This window comes from Prinia subflava, unplaced genomic scaffold (genome assembly GCF_021018805.1).
Source record: "Prinia subflava isolate CZ2003 ecotype Zambia unplaced genomic scaffold, Cam_Psub_1.2 scaffold_52_NEW, whole genome shotgun sequence".
Classification (NCBI taxonomy): domain Eukaryota; kingdom Metazoa; phylum Chordata; class Aves; order Passeriformes; family Cisticolidae; genus Prinia; species Prinia subflava.
In genome coordinates this window covers 652514-679377 of record NW_026961053.1, presented here as the reverse complement: position 1 = coordinate 679377, position 26864 = coordinate 652514, and the positions used below count along the sequence as shown (strand labels likewise).

General features: G+C 59.5%; 2 protein-coding genes across 5 annotated transcripts; one reads left to right on the top strand and one right to left on the bottom strand.

The window, feature by feature from the left end:
- The first annotated feature begins 10082 nt into the window (after nucleotides 1-10082).
- Nucleotides 10083-15726, top strand: DAZAP2 (DAZ associated protein 2). Its single transcript, XM_063425039.1, is given in 6 exon segments — nucleotides 10083-10095; nucleotides 11178-11215; nucleotides 11217-11291; nucleotides 11941-12177; nucleotides 13938-14099; nucleotides 14806-15726. Coding segments are annotated over 5 exon segments (474 nt in total). The 3' UTR covers nucleotides 14049-14099; nucleotides 14806-15726.
- A 707-nt stretch (nucleotides 15727-16433) lies between these two features.
- Nucleotides 16434-26471, bottom strand: BIN2 (bridging integrator 2). 4 transcript variants are annotated; one of them, XR_010083919.1, is made up of 12 exons: nucleotides 26316-26471; nucleotides 24522-24602; nucleotides 24353-24407; nucleotides 23474-23568; nucleotides 23290-23385; nucleotides 23098-23205; nucleotides 22911-22996; nucleotides 22020-22095; nucleotides 21649-21731; nucleotides 20563-21283; nucleotides 16586-16658; nucleotides 16434-16499 (listed from the first exon to the last, which is right to left on the bottom strand). XR_010083919.1 is itself a non-coding variant. In XM_063425038.1 (11 exons), the coding sequence occupies exons 1-11, from the start codon at nucleotides 26391-26393 to the stop codon at nucleotides 20157-20159; spliced, it is 1572 nt and encodes a 523-aa protein (XP_063281108.1). In that variant the 5' UTR covers nucleotides 26394-26471; the 3' UTR covers nucleotides 19714-20156. The 4 variants fall into 4 exon arrangements, 2 of the variants coding, with proteins under 2 accessions (XP_063281108.1, XP_063281107.1); XR_010083920.1 differs by having other exon boundaries at nucleotides 16435-16499; nucleotides 20578-21283; XM_063425038.1 differs by lacking the exons at nucleotides 16434-16499; nucleotides 16586-16658 and adding an exon at nucleotides 19714-20264 and having other exon boundaries at nucleotides 20578-21283.
- Nucleotides 26472-26864: the final 393 nt, after the last annotated feature.

The window sequence follows — 26864 nt, the reverse complement described above, 5'->3', positions numbered from 1 at the left end:
ATTTTAGAAAAGATTTTAGACAGATAGGCTTTGCTGGAAATAGTTAAGAGTTCATGGTGAGTCGAAAGCAGCCTGATTTAAGACATTTATCCCGGATTTAAAGAACTGATTGCTTGTAATTTTTCTGCTTGTTTAGCTGTGTTTGTAATGAGAAAGAGAGAAATTGATAAATAGATCTGAAGGAACACAGACAATTGCAAACTTTTACATCTGCAAACCCATTCAACAATCACAGGGGGAGGAAATTTGAGTTCCACCAGAGCTCGTTTGTGTTGTCACCTCTCGAAGAGGCTGAGAGTCCAGAATGAGGAAGACTCGCCCTGCTCCATCTTCTGAGGACCCCTCCCCATAAAAACGACCCCGACCCAATTCAGGGAGCAAACTGTGCATGCTTAATAACGGTAATATGGTAAAATATGGTAATTTGAGCTAATTCCCATACAAAGCAGGGAATGGGAGGTGTCAGTGTTATGAATATGTATCAGTGCTTGGGATATTCAAAACTTCTGTAAATAAACAGGCTCTGAAATCAGGGTAACTCTGCAGTTTGTACTCGGGGACTGCCCCAGCACCTGCCCAATTCAACACAAACTTTCCAACTCTAGACTGTTGGAGAGTCTTTTGTACATCACAGCTGGGGATCAATTCTAGATCAATATCCAGATTTAATAAATCAGGGGTGTCTGGGGTGTCTGGGGTTCTGCCCCTCCTGGTTTTCGGGCTCCCTGGGGTTTTATCTCCCGTTTTTGGGGATCCCTGGGCTTCTGCTCCTCCTGGTTTTGGGGCTCCCTGGGGTCCTGCTCCTCCTGGTTTTTGAGTTTTCTGGGGTCCTGCCTCTCCTGGTTCTGGAGCTCCCTGGGGTTCTGCCCCTCCTGGTTTTCGGGCTCCCTGGGGTTTTATCTCTCCTGGTTTTGGGGCTCACTGGGGTTTGGCCTCTTCTGGTTTTGGGGTTCCCTCGGGTCCTCTGCATTTTGGAGTCCCTGTGGTTCTGCCTCTCTTGGTTTTGGGGTTCCCTGGGCTTCTGCCTCTCCTGGTTTTGGGGCTCCCTGAGGTTCTCTCTCTCCCGTTTTTGGGGCTCCCCGGGGTTCTGTCTCTCCTGGTTTTGGGGCTCCCCGGGGTTCTGTCTCTCCCGTTTTTGGGGCTCCCCGGGGTTCTGTCTCTCCTGGTTTTGGGGCTCCCTGGGCTCCTCTGCGTTTTGGGGTCCCTGGGTTTGCCCTGCAGGGACACAAACCCCGGAGCTGTTCCCGGCTGCTCCCGCGCTCCCCAAAACCCCCAGGAGCCCCGGGGTCCCCCCTTCCTCCCCTCTCACTCCCGAAGGATGGAGGAGTTCTGGGAAAAGGCGACTCAGGCACAAGAAAGCAGCAAAATTCAGGGATGTGCGGGGTTTTCTGGGACACAGGGAACACAGAACCTCCCCCAGTCCATCCCAGTCCGGGCCGAGCAGCCAAACTGGATTTACCCCAGCTCAACTGGGGCAGCAAAAGGCTGAGCAGGGCACAGGAGCCTCCAAATCCAAGAAATCCTTGGATTTCTGTCCCTGCTGCCGGTGGGAGGAGACACAAATAACCTGGGAGGGAAGTGGGGGGAGGAGAGACTAATTAATGAGAGAATTAATGAGAGATTTGTAACTCCAGGCTGGGTGCAGGTGGGCACTCTCTCCGGATTTGGGAGGGGGATGCTTTCCCTGCCACACATCCCGGTTTTTTTCACACTTCTTGGGGTGTTTTTGGCGTTTAATGCAAGAAATGATTTATCCAGATGGTGGCGAGGGCAGGCAGGGAGGAGCAGCCACCGAGCAACAGATGGAGGGAAATGCAAGGAAATGCATCAAATAATAATAAAAATACTGGGAAATAAAGGAAGAGGGGGGAAAAGGGTGAGAGGAGGATATTTAGGATGTTCCCAGTCTCCACAGGGATTTAATTTCCACGTTAATTCAGCATTGATGAGGCAGAGATGGATCCAAAATGGGTGGAAAACTCAAGTTTGCCCAGGTGAGAAACCCCAAGGATGAGTTAAACCCGAGCAGGGGAGAATTTGGACTCACAAACTCCTCCCTGGTGTTATCCTGGATTTGTTCCTGGAGGGAATGATTCCCCCCAAAATCCTTCCTTCCCTCAAAATTCGATGTTTTTTAAGGTTTTGTGGCATTTACAGATGGAGGAGCCGAGGCAGGGGAGGAGATGTCCCCCGCAAAATACCCCGAATCCACCCAGCTCCAACAGGATTCACATCTGGAAAGCCCCAGTGGGGCTGGGGCAGGCAAATTCCAAATGAAAATCTGGGAAAATTCATTTACTGCCCCCAAATCTGCCAAATCCAGGGAAAAGGGACAGCCCAGAAAAATGGGGGAGAAGGACAAATAATTAAGGAAAATTATTGAGCCAGATGGGTGGCCACAGGGTGCCAGCACCCTGAACCCCTAAAATCCAGGGAGAAATAATAATAATAATAATAATAATAATAATAATAATAATAATAATAATAATAATAATAATAATAATAATAATAATACATTGTCATATTAATATTAATAAAATAATGTGATGTGATGTGATGATGTGATGTAATATAATATAATATAATATAATATAATATAATATAATATAATATAATATAATATAATATAATATAATATAATATAATATAATATAATATAATATAATATAATATAAATATCACTCCATCAGATGTGAAATGCCCTGCAGAGCGGCCCCAAAACTGCTGGAAATCAGGGAAAACCCAAAACCAGCAGCCCAAAGGTTTCCCACCAGTTTGGCAGTTTGACTCCAATGTTCCAAAAATCCTTTTTGTACCATTAAAAAGGAACAATTTTCCCAGTTTTGCCACATTTTTCCCAAATAAGATTCGGGGGCCGTGGCCTAGGTGGGATTCCTTAATCCCTGTTTTTTTTCCTGCTTTCAGGGAGGTTTTAGGGCACAGCCCCGGGCCCAAACGGAGCCGGCAGCTCCCGGCAGTGCCGGGTGCCCCTGCAGGAATGGGACCCCGGCCCCGGGGGCAGCGCAATCAGCCCGCAGTGACCCCCAGGAATTTTTATTCCCGGGGGTTTGAGCTCCTGCCAAGGCCTGAGGCAGAGCTCAGCCCCCCCCAGACGGGACCTGGGGATCGGGGCCGTGTCCTGAGGCGCCCCCGAGGGCACCGGGCAGCCTGGGGGGCAGCACGGGGGGTGGGGGGCCTGGGAACCCCTGGAACCACAGCCCGTGGGGTGGGGTCAGTGGGAGCAGTGGGTGGGATCAGTGGGATGGGATCAATGGGATCAATGCGATCAATGAGATCCATGGGATCAATGGGATGGGATCAATGGGATCAATGGGATCAATGGGATCAATGAGATCAATGAGATCAAAGGGAAGGAATCAGTGGAATCAATGGGATCAGTGGGATGGGATCAGTGGTATCAATGGGATCACTGGAATCATTGGGATCAGTGGGATCAATGGGATGGGCTCAATAAGATCAATGGGATCAATGGGATGGGATCGATGGGATCAATGGGATGGGATCGATGGGATCAATGGGATCAATGGGATCAATGGGATCAGTGGGATGAATGTGATCAATGACATCGATGGGATCAGTGGGATGGGATCAGTGGTATCGATGACATCAGTGGGATCAATAAGATCAATATTAAAGTGGGATGAAATCAATATCAGTAGGATCAATGGTATCAATGGGATCAATGTTATCAATGGGATGGGATGGGACCAATATCAATGGGATCAATGGGATCAATGGGATCAATGGGATCAATGGGATCAATGGGATCAATGGGATCAATGTTATCAATGGGATGGGATGGGACCAATATCAATGGGATCAATGGGATCAATGGGATCAATGTTATCAATGGGATGGGATCGATGGGATGGGATCAATGGGATCAATGGGATCAATGGGATCAATGGGATTGATGGGATGGGATGGGGGGCAGTGCTGCACCCCTGTTGTTGTTTGGGGGTTCATGTGGGGTGCAGGGGTTGAAGGACAGGAGTCACCCCGGGATGGTCACGGACGGAGGTGCTGGGGACAGGTTTGGGGGGACACAGCCCCACCCCCTTCCCCCCAAAGGTGAGGACCCCCCATGCCCCCCATGCCTGTGCAGCACCCAAGGGACCCCCCACCCCAAACCCACCAAACGAGGGGCTCAGAGCGGCTGTGGGGCAGCCCCAGGACACTGCCCCCCTCTAAGGGATGCTCAGCCCCCCCAAACCCTCACAGCCACCCCCTCACTGTTTTGCAGCACCCCAAAATGTCCTTGGACCCCCCCCTTAAACCCCGTACCCCACTGAAATTCCCCTGCCCTCCCTTCCTCCCCCCCCCAAATCCCACTGCCTCCCCTCTGGGGGTCCCAACAGGACCCCAATAATGTCCCTGCCCCCCTCTGCCCTGTTTGTCTTCTCCTGCACCCCAAAATTCATCCCCGAGTTCCTCCTGCTCCCCCCACCCCGCAGCCACCCCCCTTTCCCTGCCCCCCTCCCATTTCCCTGATTCCCTCAATTCCGGGGTGCCCCCAGGGGCACCCACAACTCCGAAGTCCCCCCTGGCACCCCCTAACCCTCACCACCCCCTCTGACCCCACTCAGAGCCTTTGTGTCCCCCCAGTTCTCCCCAATCTCCCCCAGACCCTCCAAACCTCTCTCACCCCCTGCCCTCCCCTGAACTGCCTTGGTCCCCCAAATCCTGGTGCCCCCCCAGGGTCTCTTTGCCCTCCTCGGGCAGGACCCCCAAACTGTCCCAACCCCCTCATCCTGTGTCTCCTCTCCTGCACCCCGAACCTCACCCCCTGCACCCCCAGTTCCTCTTGCTCCCCCTGATCCTCCCCGGGCATTTCCCCCCTTTTCCTGCCTCTTCCTCCTTCCCTGAACCCCAAAATTTGAAGGGTGTCCCTGGGGACCCTCACTGAGCCGAGGTCCCCCGGCACCCCTCAACCCCATTTCTCTGTCCCCCCAGTTTCCCCCACAAACCCAGCGCCCCTCTGCCCCACAGCCCCCCCAAATCCCCCTTCGGCTCCCCCCAACACCGTCCTGCCCCCTCAGCGCTTTCTCCTCTCCTACACCCCAAAATCCTTCCCCTGCCCCCCAAAATTCCTCCTGCCCCCCTCCCCCAGGGCAGTCCTCCCCTGCCCCGCAGCTCTCCGGTCCCCCCCTTCACGGACCCCCCCCAAATTCGGGGTGCCCCCGGGGACCCCGCTTGTGCCAGGAGCCCCCGGCCAACCCCCAACTCCCGTTCTGGTGCCCCCCGCTCCCCCCTCAGAGCGTTCGTGCCCCCCCAGTTCCCCCCAATTCCCCCCACCCCAAAATCCCAACGCCCCCCGGCCCCCCCGTGCCCCCCAAATCCCGCTGCCCCCCTCCCCTCCCACCCCTGGGGTCTCTTTGCCCTCCCCGGGCAGGACCCCTAAACTGTCACACCCCCCCCGCCACTGTCCCCGTGTCCCCTCTGCTGCCCCCCCAAACCGCCCCCCCCCGCCCCCCAAATCCTCCTGCCCCCCCCGGACAGTCCCCGCCGCCCTTTCCCTGCCCCAGGGCTCTCCAGCGCCCCTTCCCTGCCCCCCGAATTCCGGGGTCCCCCCAGGGGTGCCCCCCCTAAGCCGAGGTCCCCCCTGGCACCCCCTAATCCCCCCCATCCCCCGCCGCCCCCAGTGCCCGCGCGTTTCTCCCCAGTTCCTCCCAGTTCTCCCCAGTTCTCCCCCCGGCCCCACCGCCCCCCTCCGAGCCCCTCTGCCCCCCAAACCCTCCCCTGACCTCCCTCTGCCCCCCCAAATCCCGCCGCCCCCCCCGCTGCCCCCCGTTTTCCGCCGTTTTCTGCCCTTCCCCGCCCCCCCACCCGCTCTTTATCATAAATATATAAATTATGCTAATTACGCCATTGCATATTCACCGCGCCGGGCCCGCCGCCCCCCGCCCGCCCCGGCCCCGCACTCACCCGGCCGGGGGTCGGGGGTCCGGGGGGGCCCCGGGGGGGCCCGGGGGGTCCCCGCCGCTCGCGCCGCTCCCGCGATCGCCGCGGTCGCGACGGCGGCGGCGGCACAAAGGGGCGGGGGGCGGCGGGGGGCGGCGGCGGGGCGGCCCCGGGAGCGCGGCCCGGGCCGGGCCCCGGCGGGAGCGGCGGCGGGGGGCGGTCACGGGGGGCTCGGGGCCGCGGGGGTCCCGGCAGGGGATTTTTGCCGCTTCCCGGGGTTTTGGGGCTGCTGCGTCATGAACATAATTTATGCGCAGGCCGCTGCCGCAGGGGCGCTGCCGCCCGCGGCCGCTGGGGGCGCTGCGAGCGCCGCCGCAGAGAGCGCGGGACCCCCGGGACCCCCGGGACAGAGAGACCGGGACCACCGGGACCACCGGGATAGAGAGACCGGGACCCCCGGGACCCCCGGGACAGAGAGCGCGGGACCACCGGGACAGAGAGACCGGGACCCCCGGGACCCCCGGGACAGAGAGACCGGGACCACCGGGACCCCCGGGACAGAGAGACCGGGACCCCCGGGACCCCCGGGACAGAGAGACCGGGACCACCGGGACCCCCGGGACAGAGAGCGCGGGACCACCGGGACCCCCGGCATAGAGAGCACGGGATAGAGAGCCCGGGACAGAGAGTCTGGGACAGAGAGCCCGAGACCCCCGGGATAGAGACCCCGGGACAAAGAGGCCAGGATAGAGAGACCGGGACAGAGAGACCGGGACAGAGAGCCCGGGACCTCCGGGACCCTCTGGACAGAGACCCTGGAATAGAGACAGAGACCGCGGGACAGAGATTCCAGAGACTCTCCAGAGATCCCACTGGGACAGAGACCCCCGAGACCCCTCCCGGACACCCCCGAGAAGCCCCCGAGCCGGACACCCTTTGGGGCCAGAGAGACCCCGGAGGCAGAGACCCCTCTGGAAACCCCCAAGAGCCAGAGGCTCCCGAGATGCCACAGGGCCGAAAGACCCCCGGAGCCAGAGACCCCCACACAGTAGAGAGATACCCCAGAGTCAGAGCCCCCCCAGAGTCAGAGCCCCCCCAGAGACTCCAGGGACGCCCCAGAACCAGAAATTCCCTGAAACCAGAGACCTCCGAGCTGCAGAGGCCTCCTGAGCCCTGGGACCCCAAAACCAGAGCCCCTCCCCAGCCTGAACCAGAGCCCCCTCCAGCCCCAAGACCCCCAAATCAGAGGCTCAAAAAAATGAGAAACCCCTCAAAATCGCAGACCCCGAGTGCCAGGACCCTCCAAACCCTGGATCCCCCAAAGCCCAGACTCGAAGAACCAGGACCCCCCAAACTCAGATCCCCAATCCTGGACCCCCCAAACCCTGGATCCCCAGTCCTGGACCCCCTAAAACCCCGGACTCGAAGAACCAGGAGCCCCCAAACCCTGGATCCCCAATCCAGGACCTCCCCAAAATCCCAGACCGCAAATACCAGACCCCCCCAAACCCTGGACCCCCCAAATCCTGGACCCCCCCCCAAACCCTGGACCCCCAACCCTGATCCCTCCAGCCCCCCAAGCCCCCCCAAGTGTCAGGAACCCCCCCCAGACGAGAGGGGACAAAAGGGACAAGGGATGGGGGGGGAAGGAGGGACAGGGCCAAATATTAATAACCCCGCAGCCACGCCGACCCCTACTCATTAATAATCATTAATATTCATTAATATGCTCATTAGCCCCCCTGCACCTGTTATTGGCGGCCGCGGCCCGGTTCTGCCGGGCTCATTTGCATACGCGCTGCCGTGATGATGAATATTTAATACGAATCGTTAAATACCTACGGCTAGTTAAAGCCCAGGCTCATTTGCATACATTTGCATAGCGCTAATGGATTGCATACGGGGAAAGGGAAACAGCTCGGGTGAGGGGGCGGATTTTAATTAACAAAGACTCAGCTGGGGGGGCGGGGGGCTTGGGGGGCCGGGAGGGGCGGGGGGCACTGAGGGGGGGGCTGGGGGGGCGGGGCGTTTCTAAGTGGGGTCTGGGGGTCCCTAAAGGGGTCTGGGGGTCCCTAAAGGGGTCTGGGGGAGTGGAGGGGAGAGAGGGGTCCAAAAGCGGGGTCTGGGCGTCCCTAAATGGGGTTTGGGGTCCCTAAGTGAGGTCTGAGGGTCCCTAAATGGGGTTTGGGGTCCCTAAGTGGGGTCTGGGGGTCCTTAATCGGAATCTGGTGGTCCCTAAACGGGTCTGGGGGAGTGGGGGAGAGAAGGGTCCCTAAGTGAGGTCTAGGGGACTCCCTAAAGGGGTCTGGGGGTCTCTAAATGGGTCTGGGGGAGGGGAGTTGGACAGGGGTCCCTAAGAGGGGTCAGGGGGTCCCTAAAGGGGTCTGAGGGTCCGTAAACGTGGGGGAGTGGGGGTGGGGAGAAGGGAGAGAGGGGTCCCTAAGCGGGGTCTGGGGGTCCCTAAGTGGGGTCTTGGGGTCCCTAAGCGGGGTCTGGGGGTCCCTAAGTGGGGATTGAGGGTCCCTAAGCGGGGTATGGGGGAAGAGGGAGGTCGTTAAGCGGGTCTGGGGGTCCCTAGGCGGGGTCTGGGGGTCCCTAGGCGGGGTCTGGGTGTCCCTAAGCGGGTCTGGGGGTCCCTAGGCGGGGTGTGGGCATAGAGGGGGTCCCCAAAGAGGGTCCGAGGGTCCCAAGGGGGTCCCGAAGCGGTTCTGGGCTCCCTAAGGGGGGTCGGGGGGCCACGGGAGCCCCTAGGGGGGGTCTGGGGGTCCCTGAGCCGGGTCTGTCCCACTTTGAAGGTAAATATTGGGTTTTTTTCCCCATTTCTGTGCATTTTGAAGGTGAGGAACGTTTCTCCCTCATGAATTATTCATGCCATACCCCCCGCCGGGATGATCATTTGCATATTCATGAGCGGCTGCTACATTATTCATGAGGGAGAGGGAGGAAAATGAGGCGGAAAAGGAGAGATTTGAGTCCTGAAATGGTGAATCTCAGCCCAAAAAATGGGAATTTTAGACTTTCAGAAGGCATTTTCCAACCTAAGGGGGCTCTTTAACGATATAGAGATATATGGATTATTTATGTATACCTTTATATAAGTGATATATATATGATTATATCTATTTTATGTACTATATATTCCATTCTTTTATCAGCATTTGTTGATTTTTAATATGTTATAGTATTATGCTATATAGTGTGTATCTGTAGAAATATTTATAGGTATATATACATATTATACAATATATTATAATATATTTATATATTCATGAATAATGATATGATTTTGTACATTTATATTAACATGTTAATATAATGATTTATTTATTAGTCCTTATTAATATTTATTCATATAGATTATACATTACACTATTACATTAATATTTTTACTACTTACTATTAACTATTTTTATATATTATTGTAGGATGTATTATAGATCTCTATAGGTTTTATAGGCGTTTTATAAATACTTTTGTAAATATTTTTATACTCATACAAAGTATAAGTATTTTATATACTTATAAAAGTATTTCATAGAATACTGTTTTTATATTAAATTCTTATGTATCGATGCACAAACACAGAAAGCTATTATTTTATTACCAATATTTTCTATATTATATTATATTATATTATATTATATTATATTATATTATATTATATTATATTATATTATATTATATTATATTATATTATATTATATTATATTATATTATATTATATTATATTATATTATATTATATTACATTATATTATGTTACATTATGTTACATTACATTATATTACATTACATTATATTACATTATATTACATATATTTGTATATTATATTATATATATTATATTATATTATTTGTTTAATTTTTAGACAATATTTTCGCTTCGTCTCTTCTCGGGACCCCCCAGACCCTGATTAGGGCCCCCCTTCCCTGCAGCCCCCCCGTTGTGACCCCGCCCCCTTTGGGACCCTCCCCCATCCCCCCTCCCCCGTTTCCCGCGGCCCCTTTAAGAGCGCGCGGCCCCGCCCCCAGCGCGATGACGTCACCACGCTCGCTTCCTGCCCCGCTTCCTGCCCCGTCCCTCGCCCTCCCCCACGGGCCGCCCCCGCCTCCTCCTCGTCCTCTTCCGCCCCCGGCGCGCCTGCGGGAGCCGCCGCCGCCATGAACGGCAAAGGCAAGGCCGGGGGGGGCCCGGAGCCTCCACCGGAGCCCCCCGGAGCCCCCCGGAGCCCCCCGGAGCCCCCCGGAGCCCCCGCCCCAGCCCCAGCCCCGAGCGCCCCCGCGGAGCGCGGCGCCTTTAAGGGCGCGTGAGGGCGCGGGCTGGGCGGGGCCGCGCGCGCCGAGGGGGCGGGGCCAGGGTTGCCATGGAGAAGAGTGCTCAGCCTCGCTTTGGCCCGGGGGGCGGGGCCGGGGATGGGGTGGGGGAGATACCATGGGAGGGGGCGCGGGGGGGTCTGAGACTTTGGGGAGGGGAGATACCATGGGAGGGGGCGCGGGGAGGGGTCTGAGACTTTGGGGAGGGGAGATACCATGGGAGGGGGCGCGGGGAGGGGTCTGAGACCTTTGGGGAGATACCATGAGAGGGGGCACGGGGGGGGGTCTGAGACTTTGGGGAGGGGAGATACCATGGGAGGGGGCGCGGGGAGGGGTCTGAGACCTTTGGGGAGATACCATGGGAGGGGGCACGTGGGGGTCGGAGACCTTGGGGAGATACCATGGAGGGGGAGGGGGTCTGAGACCTTTGGGAAGGTACCATGGGAGGGGGCACGGGGGGGGGTCTGAGACTTTGGGGAGGGGAGATACCATGGGAGGGGGCACGGGGGGGGGTCTGAGACTTTGGGGAGGGGAGATACCATGGGAGGGGTCGCGGGGGGGATCTGAGACCTTGGGGAGATACCATGGAGGGGGAGGGGGTCTGAGACCTTTGGGAAGGTACCATGGGAGGGGGCACGGGGGAGGGGTCTGAGACCTTTGGGAGATACCATGGGGGGGGCGCAGGGGGGGTCTGAGACTTTGGGGAGGGGAGATACCATGGGAGGGGGCGCGGGGGGGATCTGAGACCTTGGGGAGATACCATGGGAGGGGGCACGTGGGGGTCTGAGCCCTTGGGGAGATACCATGGGAGGGGGCATGGGGCAGGGTTCTGAGGCCTTTGGGGAGATACCATGGGGGAGTGCGGGGGGGTCTGAGCCCTTTGGGAGGTACCATGGGGGTACCAGCCCCTCCCTCCCTCCCTGAGCCGTTTCTCTCCCCCAGGGCCGTTCCCAGGCCAGGCCCCGTTCCCGGGCCCGGCCCCCCCCCGGGTACCCCCAGGCCCTGCCCCTGCCGCAGCCGCCCCCATTCCTGGACCCTGCCCCTGCGTACCCCGAGGTAGGTGGGACCCCTGTCCTGAGGGGCCTTCACCCCTGGGACCCCCCTGTCCATAGCCCAGGGGAGCCCTGGAGATCAGCACCAATTATTGATGATTGATTGGCAGACGGGCAGACTGATCCGGTGACCAGAATTCATTTTAGTCAGCTTTCCCAACATTTCAGGAAGGTTGATGATTTTCCACTACAATAACCAGGTTAAAGATCTTACAGATAATTCATACATTTGACAACATCCTTTGCTTGCAGAAGTTTTGTTTGAATCTCCTCTCTTCCCGTGAGCAGCTTTAATCCCAACTTCTGGAACCTTCCAAGCTTTGTTCCTGCCATGGCATCTTGGTTATCAAACCAGCCGTGCTAATTAAGTCTTGTGCATTCCCACACACCCGATTCCCTCGGGCAGGGACCCCTCCTTCCCAAAACCCAAGGGACCCAAAACCCCCATCAAAGCCCAGGGCTGAATTCCAGGTGATTCCCTGCTCACAGGCAGGTGAGGTGCCCACCTGGGCATGGGATAACCCCTGTCTGACCCTGGCAGGTGAGGTGCCCACCTGTGAGTGGGATAACCCCTGTATCACTTTGGCAGGTGAGGTGCCCACCTGGATGTGGGATAACCCCTGTCTCACCTCTCTGCCTTGGTGTTTTTCCAGCTCTACCGTCTCAGCCTCGTCCCCCTGGGCTCTGCTGGCGTCCCCCCCGTGTCCCCGGCGTTCCCAGGTGCGTCCCTGTACCTGCCCCTGGCGCCGCCGCTGCCCCTGGGGGCTCTGGGCTCCCCCGTGGCCTACCTGCCCCTGGGCCAGGTGTACCCGCCAGGACCTGCCGTGCTGCTGGAAGGAGCCTTCGACACCGGGGCCAGGCTGGGCACGGGCGGCACCGGCGGCGTCCCGGTGAGTGCAGGGGGACCTGGGGGGCTGGGATGGGTGGGAAGGGTGGGGACAGGTGGGAAGGGTTGGGACAGGTGGGAAGGGTTGGGACAGGTGGCACTGGCAGCATCCCCATGAATGCAGGTGCATCTGTGGGGTTTGGGATTGAGTGGGAAGGGTTGGGACAGGTGGGAATGGTTGGGATGGATGGGAAGGTTTAGGACAGGTGGGAAGGTTTGGGATTGGGTGGGAATGGTTGGGACAGGTGAGAAAGTTTAGGACAGGTGGGAAGGGTTGGGACAGGTGGGATGGTTTGGGACAGGTGGCACTGGCAGCATCCAGGTGAGTGCAGGTGCATTTGTGGGGTTTGGGATCAGGTGGGAAGGGTTGGGACAGGTGGGAATGGTTGGGACAGGGGGCACCAGCAGCACCCCCGTGAGTGCAGGTGGATCTGGGGGGGTTTTGGGATGGGATGGGAAGGGTTGGGAAAGATGGGAAGGGTTAAGATTGGGTGGAAAGGGTTGGGACAGGTGGGAAGGGTTGGGACAGGTGGCACTGGCAGCATCCCCGTGAGTGCATGTGGATGCACAGGATTGGGGATTTGGGTAGGGAAGCACCAGAAGTTCACCTGTCCCTGGCCCAGGTGATTCCCAGCCCCATCCCACCTGGCTCTGGGCACTTCCAGGTGGGATCAGGGGTTGCAGGTGCCTCTGCTTCACAGCTGGGCGTGGCTGGTGCCGCCCAAATCCAGGCTGGGGCGAGCAGGGCAAGGGGGACCTTGGCCACCTGACCTCACCTGTCCCCACACCTGGGCCTGGCACTTCCTGGGAGCTGGGGGAGGGTCCTGCTCACCTGGTCCCTGCTTCCCCACACCCCCTGGAACCTGTGAGGTTCCTCTCCCCTGGAATCCCCACCTGTAGCTCATGCACAGGTGGAGAGCGTGTCCCAGGGGTGACAGCACAGGTGACAGGTGTCACAGCACAGGTGACAGGTGACAGGTGTCACAGCACAGGTGACAGGTGTCACAGCACAGGTGACAGGTGACAGGTGTCACAGCACAGGTGACAGGTGTCACAGCACAGGTGACAGGTGTCCCCCACAGCCCCCAGAACTGGGTCAGGGCTGACCCCACATGTCCCAGCCCCGGCCTGTCCCCGGCAGGGGTTGGGGACACTGCCCTGTCCCCACAGCCCGCGGGGGCTCCATGGTGTGACACCAGCCCCGGCTGTCCCCTCCTGTGACAGTGACCTGTCCCTCTCCTGTCACACAGCCTCGTCCCCTGCTCCTGTCACGACATTGGCTGACCCATCCTGTCGTGACAGTGCCCTCTGCTGTCCCCTTGCCGTGACAGTGACCTGTCCCTCCCCCCATCACACATCCCCCTCTCCTGTCACGACATGGACTGTCCGATCCTGTCGTGACAGTGCCCTCCGCTGTCCCCTCCTGTGACAGTGACCTGTCCCCTGCTCCTGTCACACGTCCCCCGCTCCTGTCATGACATGGACTGACCCATCCTGTCGTGACAGTGCCCTCTGCTGTCCCCTCCTGTGACAGTGACCTGTCCCCTGCTCCTGTCACACGTCCCCCGCTCCTGTCACGACAGGGACTGACCCATCCTGTCGTGACAGTGCCCTCTGCTGTCCCCTCCTGTGACAGTGACCTGTCCCCTGCTCCTGTCACACGTCCCCCGCTCCTGTCACGACAGGGACTGACCCATCCTGTCGTGACAGTGCCCTCTGCTGTCCCCTCCTGTGACAGTGACCTGTCCCCCCTCTGTCTTGCAGCCGCCGCCCGCCGGGTGCCCCCCGGTGCCGGTCCCGCCCGGAGCCGCCGTGCTGCTGCCCCCGCGCAAGGGGGGCTTCCCGGGGGGGGCGGGGGGCTTCAGCCTCTGGTGAGGGGGGGGCGGGTTTGGGACCCCCCCCCCGCCCGTCAGCGCCTCCCCCCAGGTACCTGCGCCGGGCCTGGGGACCCCCAAAGGCCGGGGAGGGATCCCAGAGGTGACACGAGTGGTGACAGGGGCGGGGTTTGGTCAATGGGGGGGTCCCGGGGGGGTTAATTCATAAACAGGGGTGAGCTCAGCCCCGCCCCTTCCTCATTTACACGCGGCTCTAATTAATTAATGGCTTATTTACGCCCTGGGGAGGGGTTTCCCCTTCCGCCCTCATCCCTCTGCTGGACCCATCTGCGTTTCCCTTCTTTTTGGGAAAGGATTTGGGGTAGAAAACAGGCAAAAATCTCCTCCCCAGAGGCAAAATTCCCTCCCCAGTGGCAAAAATCCCTTTCCAGAGGCAAAAATCTCCTCCTCAGTGGCAAAATCTCCTCTCCAGAGGCAAAATCTCCTCTCTAGAGGCAAAATTCCCTTCCCAGAGGCAAAAAATCTCCTTCCCAGTGGCAAAAATCTCCTCTCCAGAAGCAAAATCTTATCTCTAGAGGCAAAATCTCTTCTCCAGAGGCAAAATTCCCTTCCCAGAGGCAAAAAATCTCCTCATCAGTGGCAAAATCTCCTTCCCAGTGGCAAAAATTTCCTCTCCAGAGGCAAAATTCCCTTCCCAGTGGCAAAAAATCTCCTTCCCAGGAGTGGGGAGAACACCTGAGCGCTCCTGGCCTCGCTGCAGAGGTGCCCCCTCACCCTGTCCCACCTCTCCCCCCCAGAAATGTCCCGGGATCTTTTTTAACCCGCTCCGAGCAATCCTGGATCATTTGCACTTCAGCTCTACTCAAAGCCATGCCCGGGGCCGGGGCCGTGCCGCAGCTCCCGCGGGATCCTCCCGTCCCAGCTAGAACCGGGTTTAAATTAACCCGCGCTTAATTAGCAAACGCTTGATTTTAACTCAAAACCCGGCGGTTTTGCACCCGAATTCCTTAAAATCCGAGAGGCTGATTCCCATCGGTCCGGGTGTGTCAGTGAACACGCAAATCCCTTGGATCGCTTTGGGGGGTTATCAATGGGGTTATCAATGGGGTTATCAGTGGGGTTATCAATGTTTATTGGCGGGTTTGTGAATGAGTTTTTGTGAATGGGATGTTTGTAGGCGGGTTTTTCTCTCAATGGGGTTTTTGTGAATGGGTTTATCGATGTCCTTATCAGTGACTCACGCCTGCATTGATAACCAAACCCCCACGGGCTTGGCAGGAACATTTCAGGGATCCTCGATCGGGTGATATTCTTCTTTTTTTGGCTGTTATTTGATGAAGAAAGAGCTCAGATTCCACTCTTTGATCTGAATATTTCACTTTAATCCGAATCCCTGTCCTCTGTGTGTGTGTGTGACCATCCCTGACTGTTCCTGAGCTCAGCTCTCGGACTCTCTGTGCTGCACTGAACTTGTGGAGTTTTTATACTAAAATAAAGATTATTTTGAAAATTTAAACGAAGTAACAAATTCCTGTTGGGCCTCTGAGAACCCCTTTGGCTGCTGCCAGCCGGGGGTTTCCTCACTCCTTTCCTTTTTCCTGCTGGCTTGGGAACTTCCTCTTTTTGGATAATTACATTTTGGGGTTAATTAGGGGTTTTTCCTGCCCTCGGGCACCCACATATTCCTTCCATGGTTGGCTTCATAAATTAAGGGGGGGGTGGAAAAAAGCAACAAAAAGCAAACAAAATCAGCCCGAAGATCCCCATCTTTGGGCAGAACCCCAGGGAATTTAGGCAGATCCAAGCTCCAGGGAATTTAGGTAGATCAGAAACTCCAGGATATTCAGGCAGAACCTCAACCCCAGGGAATTTAAGGAAGTTTCCAGTTTAAGGGGATCCCCGAATCCAGGGAATTTAGGCAGAATCCCAAAGCCGGGATATCCAGGTAGAGCCCCAGCTCCAGGGTATTTAGGCGGATTCCCAGCTTAGGAAGATCCCCCACGTCCCAGGAAATCCCGGCACACCCTCAGCTCCGGGACATTTAGGTGGATCCCCAACTCCGGGAAATTTGGGCAGATCCGGGGAATTCAGGTCTCATCCCAACTCCCGAAAATTTTCATGGACCCCCCTCCCCAGCTCCAGAGAACTCCGGGAGCTGTGCGGATCCCAGGTGAGTCCTTAAATAAAATATTCCTCCTTCTCCTTGGAGGGCGCCTCGTCCCGCGGGGCCGCCTCCGGCTGCTCGTAGGTGCGGTAGGAGCCCTGGTTGCGGTACAGGTAAATCCCGATCACCGCCAGCACGGTCAGCAAGGTGAGGAACACCAGGGTGATCACAACTGCGGGGAGAGCGGGGCTCAGCGCCGGCCCGGGCACGGCGGGAGCCTCCCCTCACCTGCGCCCTCACCTCCGCCCTCACCTGCGATCACGGCCGTGTCGGCGGCCTCGTGGCCCGCGGGCGTGGGAGCCTTCCTCAGGTACGGGGTGGTCGCGTCTTCCTCGGGACGGGAGAGAGAGGGAGGTGAGGGAGGCTCCGAGCCAGGTGGGGAAGAGCCCGGGAAAGCCGCTCCGGGTGCTCACCTGAGCTCAGGTGGGGCTGATCTCCCTCCATCGCATCGGCTCCTCCCGGGTGAAGGTTTGGGCTCCTTCAGAGCTGCCAAAAACAGCGAGAAAAGCGCTAAATCCCCGCGCAGTGCCCCATCTCCAGGTGGGGGTGAGATCCCGCCTTCCAGCGGCTCCTCCGAGTTCCTTTTACCCCCAAAAATGGGGATAAAAGCGGTGATTTCCAAGAAATCGCCCCGCGCGAGGGGGTGGCGCAGCACCAGTAACGCGCTGGTGTTACTGGAGCCGGGGTCGGAGCCGGGGCAGGGAAGAACCGGCCACAGAATGGATTCACTCCCAGATCTCGAGCGCTTCAAAGTGCCTGAAAGTCCTTGAAAATGCCCCAAATCCGGGGCCGGAGGTGGCTGCCGCAGCCGGGACGGGGAATTAGCGGATCCACCTCGGCCGTGCCCGATGGGGACCCCCGGGACCCCCCAGATGTCCCGGCCGCGGCTCCGGGGCGCGGGGATTCCGTGACTCAGCGCAGCCGGGAGAGAATCGAATCTCATCCGTTTGGGGTTTTTTAAAAAAAGAGGAAATCGAGCGGCGGGAGCGCGGCCGCGGGGCTGGAGCGGGGCGGGGCTGGGGAAGGGCCGGGAAAGGGAATTGGGGCTGGGGGAGTTGGGAATTGGGGCTGGGGGAGGCGGGAATGGGGGGGGGGGGTCGGGAATTGGGGCTGGGGGAGGGGTCGGGAACTGGGGGGGGGAAGAGGCGGGAATTGGGGCTGGGGAGGGGGCGGGAATTGGGGCTGGGGGAGAGGCGGGAATTGGGGGGGGAAGAGCCGGGAATTGGGGCTGGGGGTGAAGCCTGGAATTGGGGCTGGGGGAGAGGCGGGAAAGGGAATTGGGGCTGGGGGAGTTGGGAATTGGGGCTGGGGGAGGCGGGAATGGGGGGGGGGGTCGGGAATTGGGGCTGGGGGAGGGGTCGGGAACTGGGGGGGGGGAAGAGGCGGGAATTGGGGCTGGGGAGGGAGCGGGAATTGGGGCTGGGGGAGAGGCGGGAATTGGGGGGGAAGGATCGGGAATTGGGGCTGGGGGCGCCGGGAATCCGGGAAGGGAACGTTCCCTCCCCGCAGCGGGACAGCAGCCACCCCCTCATTAAACTCAGTTTTACTTAAAACCAGCTCTGCTTTAAACCCAGTTTTCATTTAAACCCAGCTGTCATTTAAACCTGGTTTTGCTGTAAGACCAGTTCTGCTTTAAAACTAGTCCTGCATTAAACTTTCATTTGTTTTCATTCAGTTTCACTTTAAACTTTGTTTTGATTTAAACTCAGGTTTGCTTGAAGCCAAACTCTGCATTAATCTCAACTTTGTTTTAAACCCGATTTTGCCTTAAATGCAGCTTTGCTTTAAATCCAGCTTTGCATTAAACCCGATTTTATTTTCAGCACAATTTTGCTGTAAGCCTGGTTTTACTTTAGTCCAGTTTTATGTTAAACCTAGCTTTTCTTTACGCTTGGTTTTGCTTAAAATCCAACTTCGCTTTAAGTCCAGCTTTTCATTAAACCCAGCTTTGAATTAAACCTGATTTTGCCTTGACACCAGCTTGCCTTTAAACCCAGTTTGCTTTAGAAATGATTTCGCTTTAAACACAGTTTTCCATTTAATCCAGAGTTGCTTTAATCCCAGTTTTGCTTTAAACTCGGTTTCACTTTAAACCCAACTTTGAATCAAGCCAAGTTTTGCTTTCAACAGTTCTGTTTTAAATCCGGTTTTGCTTTAACCCAGCCCTTCATTAAGCCCAGCTTTGCTCTCCGGGCTCTCTCTCGGCCTTTCCCAAAGCCAGCCCCGACCCTCCCGCGGAGCAGCTGCTGCTCCCGGGGGGCTTCGGAGCAAAAACCGGGTCTAATTTCCCCAAAAAGAGACCGGGATTTAAGAGAGGAAGAGGAAAAGGGTGGAACAGGAGCTGAGGCCTCGGGAGGGATTCTTGGGACGAGCCTGGCACTGCCAGTGGGAAGGATGAACCAGTTCTGTGCCCCAGCACCCAAAAAATCAAATCCTGCCCACCCACAGCACCCGAAAAACGGAATCCCGGCACTCACCAAAGGTTTAAACCGAGTTTTATCTGAGGGAAAGGTTTGGTTTCCATCAGACCCCGCGTGTTCGCGGAGCTCGTGGTGCCTCTCCCGGGGCAGGGATGCTCCCGGCGGGTCCCGCCCGCCGCTCCCGCCTCGGGGTCGCGGGGAGGAACCCCCCGAGCCCGGCAGGAGGGCTCCGGTGGAAACCCTCGGGATTTTTGGCAGTGCCAGGCCGGGATCCAGCCCAGAGGAGGGGGGCTGGCAGCGGGGGTGGATCGTTCCCCGCACGCCGCGTCCCGCTGGATTCCCACGCGGGTTTAAGGCCGGGGTGTGAACTCTCCTCATCTTCCTCATTCCTGCGCTCCGGCCGAGCGGCCCCGGAGCCGTGCCCGGGTGAAACCTGCCCTGCCCCGCTGCTGCCACCCCAAAAACTCTTCCGAGGAGCGCTGGGGGTGCGGGCCCCCCATTCCCGTGGCCATTCCCGGTGCCCGTTCCCGGTGCCCGTTCCCGGTGCCTCGGGGACGGCAGGAGCGAATCACCCCCAGGGGATTTTTGGCGGTGCCTTCGCAGCGCCCCCGTTCCCGTTCCCGGTGGATGAGGATGGGATCAGCGAACCTTCCCCGCAGGCTCCTTCTGGGGGTGCTCAGCGGCCCCTTCGCAGCCCCCCCTTCCCCTCCCCGGCGGGTGGAGGACGGGACTCGCTGCTCACCTTGGGATGATCCCCTGGGATCAGCCCTTCGCTCCCCCTGTTTCCCCCTCAGCTTTCCTGCCGGATTTCCTGCTCTCAGCCTCTCCCTGCGGCAGGATCCGGCCTTTTCCCTTCCCCTTCCACCCCAAATCCAGCTGGAAAAAGCCCGGCCGGGCCCCGACATTCCGCACGCCCCGTCCCTCGCTGCCTGCGGCGCCTCCGTGCCCGAATCCCCGTGCCCGGCGCAGTCGCCCCCTGAAGCCCCCCAGGGAAGGGGAATTTGGGGGGACACCCTGGGATCCGGGTCCCCCTCCTGCAGCTCTTACCTGCCGGCACCACGTGCGGCTGCAGGTGAAGGCGTTGCCAGGTGAAGGCGTTGCCCTTTTCCTACCTCGCCTTTCCAGTTCGGCTGGAATGAGGATCAACCCCCGGGATTCCTCCCCCTTAACCCCTCGCTGCCTGCGGGGCCAGCGCATCACCCCGGAGATCGGGAATGGGGCTTTGGGTGGGAACGGGGGGATTCTGGATCAGGGGAGGAGAAAATTGGGGTGTTTTGGGTTCTTTTGGCATGACAGAGAATTTCTGGGAGGCGGTGGAAGGGGCTCGACACCTTTTCCGAGTCGCAGGTGTTGGAGGGGGGAGAGGGTGACAATTCCCAACCTCACCCCCCAACTCCTCAGCCCCCCCAAATCCGCCTGCGGGGATCCCCCCGGGACCCCTCTGCAATCCCAGACGGAGATTTGGGATTTTGCCACCTTTTCCATCTTTATTTCGGACCGGATGGGGGCTGGGAAATGCATTCTGGGGATGGAATTCGGGGAAGACGCCGCATTTCCCGTGGGATCACAGGGCGCTGAAGCACTCGGGGGGATCCTGGGGGGGCTCTGCGGCACCTGAGGGGTCCCGGCTCGTGTCCCGGCTCGTGTCCTGCTCCGCTGTCCCGGGACAGCCCTGGGAGAGACACCGGGGTGACACCGGCACCTCGTGATTCCGCCAAACCCCGTCCCAAAGGCACCGAGCCCCTCCCGCTGCCCCCTCTGGGTTGGGCATCCAGAGGGGCACCGGGGCCGTTCCCGGGGCCCGGCGCCGCGGGGAGGGGCAGGTCCGGCCCCCCCGCAGCAGGAGGTGTCCCGCGGGCTGGCTTTGTCCCCCTCGCGTCCCCAAATCCCGCCCGGGAGCCCCCCGAGCCAGGAATCCTCCTGTGTCTGTCCCGCGCCCCCACCCCCGGCACCCCCCAGCACTTCCCCACCTGAGTTTCGCGCACCTCCGGTTCCACACCCGTCACCTCCGCGCTGTCCTCGCTGTCACCGCGCTGTCCCCGGTCACCGCCCAGCTGGCACGGCTCCCGGGGAAGCTCCGGTGCCACCGCCGCGGCACCGAGGGCGTGGCAGGGGGGGACAGCTGCGGCGGGGGACGGCGGCACGGCGGGACCCTCAGCGCCGGTGGCCGTGCTGTCCCCCGCCGCGTCCGCGGCTCCTCCCGCCCCTGGTGACACGGTGCCGGTGGCCTGCGCGATGGCCTCGGACAAAATCAGGGACGCCAGGGAGGTGGCGATGCCCTCGGGGCCCCCCCGCGCGCCGCTGTCACCCCCCGGCTCCGCGGCTGTCGCCGGTGTCTCCTGACCAGGGGACAGCGCCTCGCGCTCGGGGATGGGCTCCGCGCTTTCCTCGCTGGACACCGACACTGTCACCGATGTCGCCTGCTCCGGGGGCGCGCTGTCGTGTCCGGGCTCCGCGCTCTCCTCGCTGGACACCGACGCTGTGTCCGGGGATCCCCCGCTGGCGGGCGAGGCAGGGGGGGGCCCGGGGGACACAGCCCCCAGGTCCCCGTTGGTGGCGGTGTCGGTGACAGCGCTGTCCCCGCCGGGGGACCCCGGTGTCACCTCCGCGCCCACCACGGGAGCCTTGTCCGGGCAGGGGAACACGGCCGGGGGGCTCACGGGGGCCGAGATCACCAGCGAGCGGCGGTTGCTGGGGGAGGGGGACAGAGGGGATCAGCCTGGGCTGTCCCCAGGCACCCTTGGGCTGTCCCCAGGCACCCTTGGGGTGTCCCCAGGCATCCCTGGGCTGTCCCCAGGCATCCTTGGGCTGTCCCCAGGCACCCTTGGGGTGTCCCCAGGCACCCTTGGGGTGTCACCGTCCCCGCTTGTCACCCCAAGGTTGCAGGTGGCGCTTCCCCATCCCGCAGGACCCTGATTAATCCCCCAGCCCACCCAAAAGCGCCCTCCGCCCGTCCTTGGCGCACCCCACCCCCCGCAGGGCTTTGGGACCGCGGCCTTGGTCACATCTGTGGGGTTTGGGGGGCAAATTGTCCCCTCGTCCCCCCCGGGCGTTACCTGGGGACACCTTTGATGATGAACACCTTGCTCGAGTGCTGCTTCTCCAGTTTGCTCATCACCTCGTACAGGTCCCGGTTGAGCTGCGGAGGGGGGACACAGAAAGACTTCAGGGGGTCCCCGGGTGCCCCCCATCACCCGGGGGCTCAGCAGGGCCCCCGACACTTGGGGACACCCCGAACCCCCTCAGGCTGCTCTGAATGAATGAATGAAATGAAGCACAAGGACTCTGGAGGGGTGGGGAACAGCACCGGCGTGGACACCTGGGGACATCTGGGGACACCTGGGGACACCCGAGGACACCTGGGGACACCTGGGGACACCTGGTGCTGCCGGGGGCGGGGGGAGGTGTTTTGGGGTGCCCTCCCCACCTTGCTCATCTCCTTGTAGAAGACGTCGCGGAGGTTGGAGATGTTCTGGAAAACGGTGACGTAACAGGCGATGCGGCTGCGGGGACACCGGAGGGTCCGGGGATGCCCACGATGTCCCAGGGGGGGACACCGGAGGGATCCGGGGGTGCCCACGATGTCCCAGGGGAGGACACCGGAGGGATCTGGGGGTCCTCGGCCATGTCCCACCCCCGGAGTCCCCTGCCCCGCGGACCCGCAGGGAAGGGGAACGGCCCCCTCAGGGCCACCCCACGGATGCCGTGGAGCTGTCACCTCCCACTGTCACAGGCGCCCGTGGCCGATGTCTCCCGGGACCCCCGATGTGTCCCTGGGGTGGACTTTGAGGAGAGACCCTGCCATGGGGGATCCTCACCCACCCGATGGCACCCACGGCCACCCCGTGTCCCCCAGCCCCTGCTGTGTCCCCCAGCCCTACATTGTCCCCCACCCCCCGGTCCGTGATGTCCCCAAGCCCTTGTGACCTCTCCCAGTCCCACCATGTCCCCAGCCTGACAGCCCCCCCCGAGTGACCCCCAGCCCCATGATGACCCCAAATCCCTGCAGCATCCCGCCGGCCCCCGCGGTGTCCCCGAGCCCCGCGATGTCCCCGAGCCCCTGCGGTGTCCCCGAGCCCCTGCGGTGTCCCCGAGCCCCTGCGGTGTCCCCGAGCCCCGCGATGTCCCCGAGCCCCCGCGGTGTCCCCGAGCCCCTGCGGTGTCCCCGAGCCCCTGCGGTGTCCCCGAGCCCCTGCGGTGTCCCCGAGCCCCGCGATGTCCCCGAGCCCCCGCGGTGTCCCCGAGCCCCGCGGTGTCCCCGAGCCCCCGCGATGTCCCCGAGCCCCCGCGGTGTCCCCAGGCGCTGTGACAGCCGTACCTGCCGTACAGGACCGGCAGCTCGTCCCGCAGGTCGCTGTTCAGGTCCTCGAACACCGCCTGGGCTTTGTTGAACTCCTCCTCAGCCTGCGGGGAGGGACACGGGGGGGGCCGTGGCTTTGTCCCCTCGGCCGGGGACTGTCCCCACCGCACGGGGACCCTGCCGGGGCGTCCCGGGGAGTCCCAACCTTGGCGATTTTGGCCTCGTCCTTTTTCTTGGCGCTCTGCAGAGCCTCCAGGTGGTGCCGGGCGCTGTCGTAGTCCACGAGCTTTCGGCCCCGCTTGGCGATGCGCTCCTGGCGGGATGAGGGGGGACAGGTGAGCCAGAACCCCCCGCGTCCCCCCTGTCCCCAACCCCTCCCGACCGCGCAGGGGGGCACCTTGAAGTCCCCGAACTGAGCCAGGTAATTCTCCATGAGCCTCAGGGCTTGGTCTGCCAGCTTCGCCTCGTAGTCATCCCACAGGAGGTCATTGCTCTGGGGGGGGACAGGGACAGCGGTGACACCCGGGACCCCCCAACTCCCCCCGGCTTCAAGGGGACCCCTGGGGACACCCGGGGCTCACTTCGGCGATGGCTCGGAGCTCCTCGCGCCCCTCCCACTCAGGGCTGTAAATCTCCTGCAGCGTCTCGGCCACTCTCCGGGAGCTCTCGTGCATCACTGGGGACACAGGCACCCGTCACCACCGCTGCCGTTTATTCCATTTATTCCATTTATTCCGTTTATTCCTCGCCCTTTTTCATTTATTCACTGCTCTCTGCTGTTGTTCGTTAGCCCGGGTGTGTCATTTTAAATTATTTGTTGTCTCTATTATCCCATATATAACACAAATATCTGATGGATAATACATGTGTTATCTCTTTTTCTATTTAATATCTCATATGTAACAAATATATCTCATATATATTTATTATCTATTATCCCACATACACTATTTTTATTGTTATTTTATGTTTACACTGTTTTTATTATTATTTTATCTTTAATATATCTTTAATATCTATTATATTTATATCTTAATATATCTTTAACATCTATTATATTTATATCTTAATTATCTATTATTTTTCTCTTCATTGTCCCATATGTATTTAATACATAATGAGATATAAAAATATATGTTCCATACGTCATATATGTAAGATATATATCTCATATACAATATATTATCTATTATCGCACATGTAGTATTTTTATTATCTATTTTCTTTTTGTTATCCATTTGTAGCTTAATTCTACAAATTCAATATAAATTAAATTAAATTAAATCTATTTCTTCTGGATAATTATTTTTATTTATTCTTTCTTTTGATTTATTACTTTTTAAAATGAATAATCTATTTATTATAAGCACGATTTATTTCCTCTGCTGTTCCCTATTTTTTATCCTGGCTCCGCCCCGAGTCCCTCCCCTCTCCCGGGTTTTCCCGGGTGGGTTCCGCACCTCGCACGGCTCCCACGAACCCCTTGAGGTCCTTGTAGAGTTTGTGACCCTCGTTCTGCAAAACACGGCGGGCGGGGGGGTCAGGGCTGTCCCCGGGGCTGGGGGGGGGACGGACAGGGACCCCCGGGGTGGGTCGGGGTGTCCCCAGTGTCCCCAGTGTCCCCGTCACCTGCTGCAGCTGGAAGTTGTAGGCGCTCTGCTCGAACTGCTCATCTTTGGTTTCCACAGTTTTGCCCAATTTTTGCAAAACCTGTGAGGGAGGGAGAGAGGGGAAGAGCCCCCCCAAACCCCCCGAGGTGACCGGGCTGTGCCCCCCGGCCCCCCAAACCCCCCGAGGTGACCGGGCTGTGCCCCCCGGCCCCCCAAACCCCCCGAGGTGACCGGGCTGTGCCCCCCGGGCCCCCCAAACCCCCCAAGGTGACCGGGCTGTGCCCCCCGGCCCCCCAAACCCCCCGAGGTGACCGGGCTGTGCCCCCCGGGCCCCCCAAACCCCCCGAGGTGACCGGGCTGTGCCCCCCGGGCCCCCCAAACCCCCCGAGGTGACCGGGCTGTGCCCCCCGGGTCCCCCAAACCCCCCGAGGTGACCGGGCTGTGCCCCCCGGGCCCCCTAAACCCCCCGAGGTGACCGGGCTGTGCCCCCCGGGCCCCCCAAACCCCCCGAGGTGACCGGGCTGTGCCCCCCGGGCCCCCCAAAACCCCCGAGGGGCTGCCGAGGATCCGGCGGGGCGGGATTGATGTGGAAATGCAAAATCTCACTGCGTCCCCCAGGGCTTTTATTCATTTCAGGAATTTTTGGGTGCCAACACGGCTCCCACCCTGAACCCTATGGGTGCAGTCCTGTGCACCCCAAAACACCCCGAGCCCCGACTGTGGGGCACAGAGGACACCATGAGGAGGATGAGGAGGGTCTGAGGCTGAAGGAGAGCAGGGGAGATTTGGGGTGTCCAGGCGGGGCCTCCTGGGAAGAGGCTGAGTCTGGACAGGGGCAGATTTGGGGGGGTCCAGGAAGAGATTGAGCTCCTCTGGGAAGAGGCTGAAGGAGTTTTGGGGTGCCCAGGAAGAGGGGGAGCCTCTGGAGAATGACTGAAGTGGATGGGGGGAAATTCAAGGAGTCCAGGAAGAGGCTGAGCCCCCCAGGAAGAGGCTGGGCCAGGCAGGAGGGACTTTTGGGGTGCCCACGAACAGCCTGACCCCCACAGGAAGAGGCCAGGGCTGGGGTCGGGGAGCTTTGGAGTGTCCAGGAAGAGGCTTTGGCTGGGTCACAGGGAGATTTGGGATGTCCAGGAAGAGGCTGGGCCCCCCGGGAAGGGGCTGGGAGCGGCTGGGAGGGAGATTTGCTGCGTGCAGGAAGCAGCCGGAGCCTGGCCCGGCATGATTGAGCCGTGGGAAAGCCAAATTTAGCACCAAGGCCTGGCCAGGAAACCCGGGAGGGTGAGGGTTAGAGGGGAGTCTTTGTGTCACCCCCAAAAAGGGACTCAGGGCGCCTTTTTGGGGACAGGAAAGGAAAGAAGCTCCCCCAAGGTACCCCAAGGCAGCTGCGACCTGCCCTGCTCGTGCTGCTTCCGCAGCCCTTCCCCCTCTCTTCCTGTGGGGCTGGCCCCGATCTCCCCAACACCCCTGGGACCACCGGCCCCGCCAGCTCCTGCTGGGGACCCCCAGCGCCAGCCAGCCCAGGGACCCCGCCCCACCTCCCCACAGCCCCCCATGACCTCTGCAGGGCGCTTTGGGTGGAAAACCCCCCCAGCATTAGAGGAGCTGAAGCATCTTGGGGGGCTTTGGGAGATGCCATCCTCCAAAGCCTTGGAGCAACGATGACATGGAACCAGAAATCCCCAAATTCCCACCCTCCGAGCACCCAAAGGAGCTGAGCTTTGCTGTTTGGGCCGCCCTGGGAGCGCTGTGGAGGGACAGAAGGACGAATCCAGTCGAAGCTGGGATTTGGGGGTGGGTGGCACCTCCGTACCTTCTCCTGGGCGCGGCTGAAGCGCTTCTGGACCTGCCTGGCGAAGAGCCCGGCGCTGCCGCTCCTGCCCTCGGCCATGGCCCCGGCCCGGCCCCGCCCGCGGCCCCGGAGCTGCCGTTGGAGGGTTTTGATGAAGGAAGTTGGAGGCGAGGCCGGGCGGCATCCGCTGCGCGCCCCGGAACCCCCGGAACCCCCAAAAGGCTCCCCTGGCACCCGGCACGGCCACAGGGCTGGGGGGGCCGTGGAGGATCCAGCGCTGGGAGGGACCCACAGGGGTCATCGAGGCAGCTCCTGGCCCTGCACAGGACAGCCCCAAAAGCCCACTGGAAACAAAATCCAGATGTTGGAGATGGTTGTCCAAAAGGTCCCTGAGCTCTCGGATCATGGAATGCCCAGAGGTGGAAAGGACCTGCAAGGACGATAAAGGTCACCTGTTGGTGCTGCAAAGTGTTGTAGTCTAGGACACCCCTCTGGCTGCCCCGGAGGGTTTGGAGACCAGACAGGGGGTCTGGGGTCTGTACAAGGGGCTCAGGCAGCCTCACACAGAGC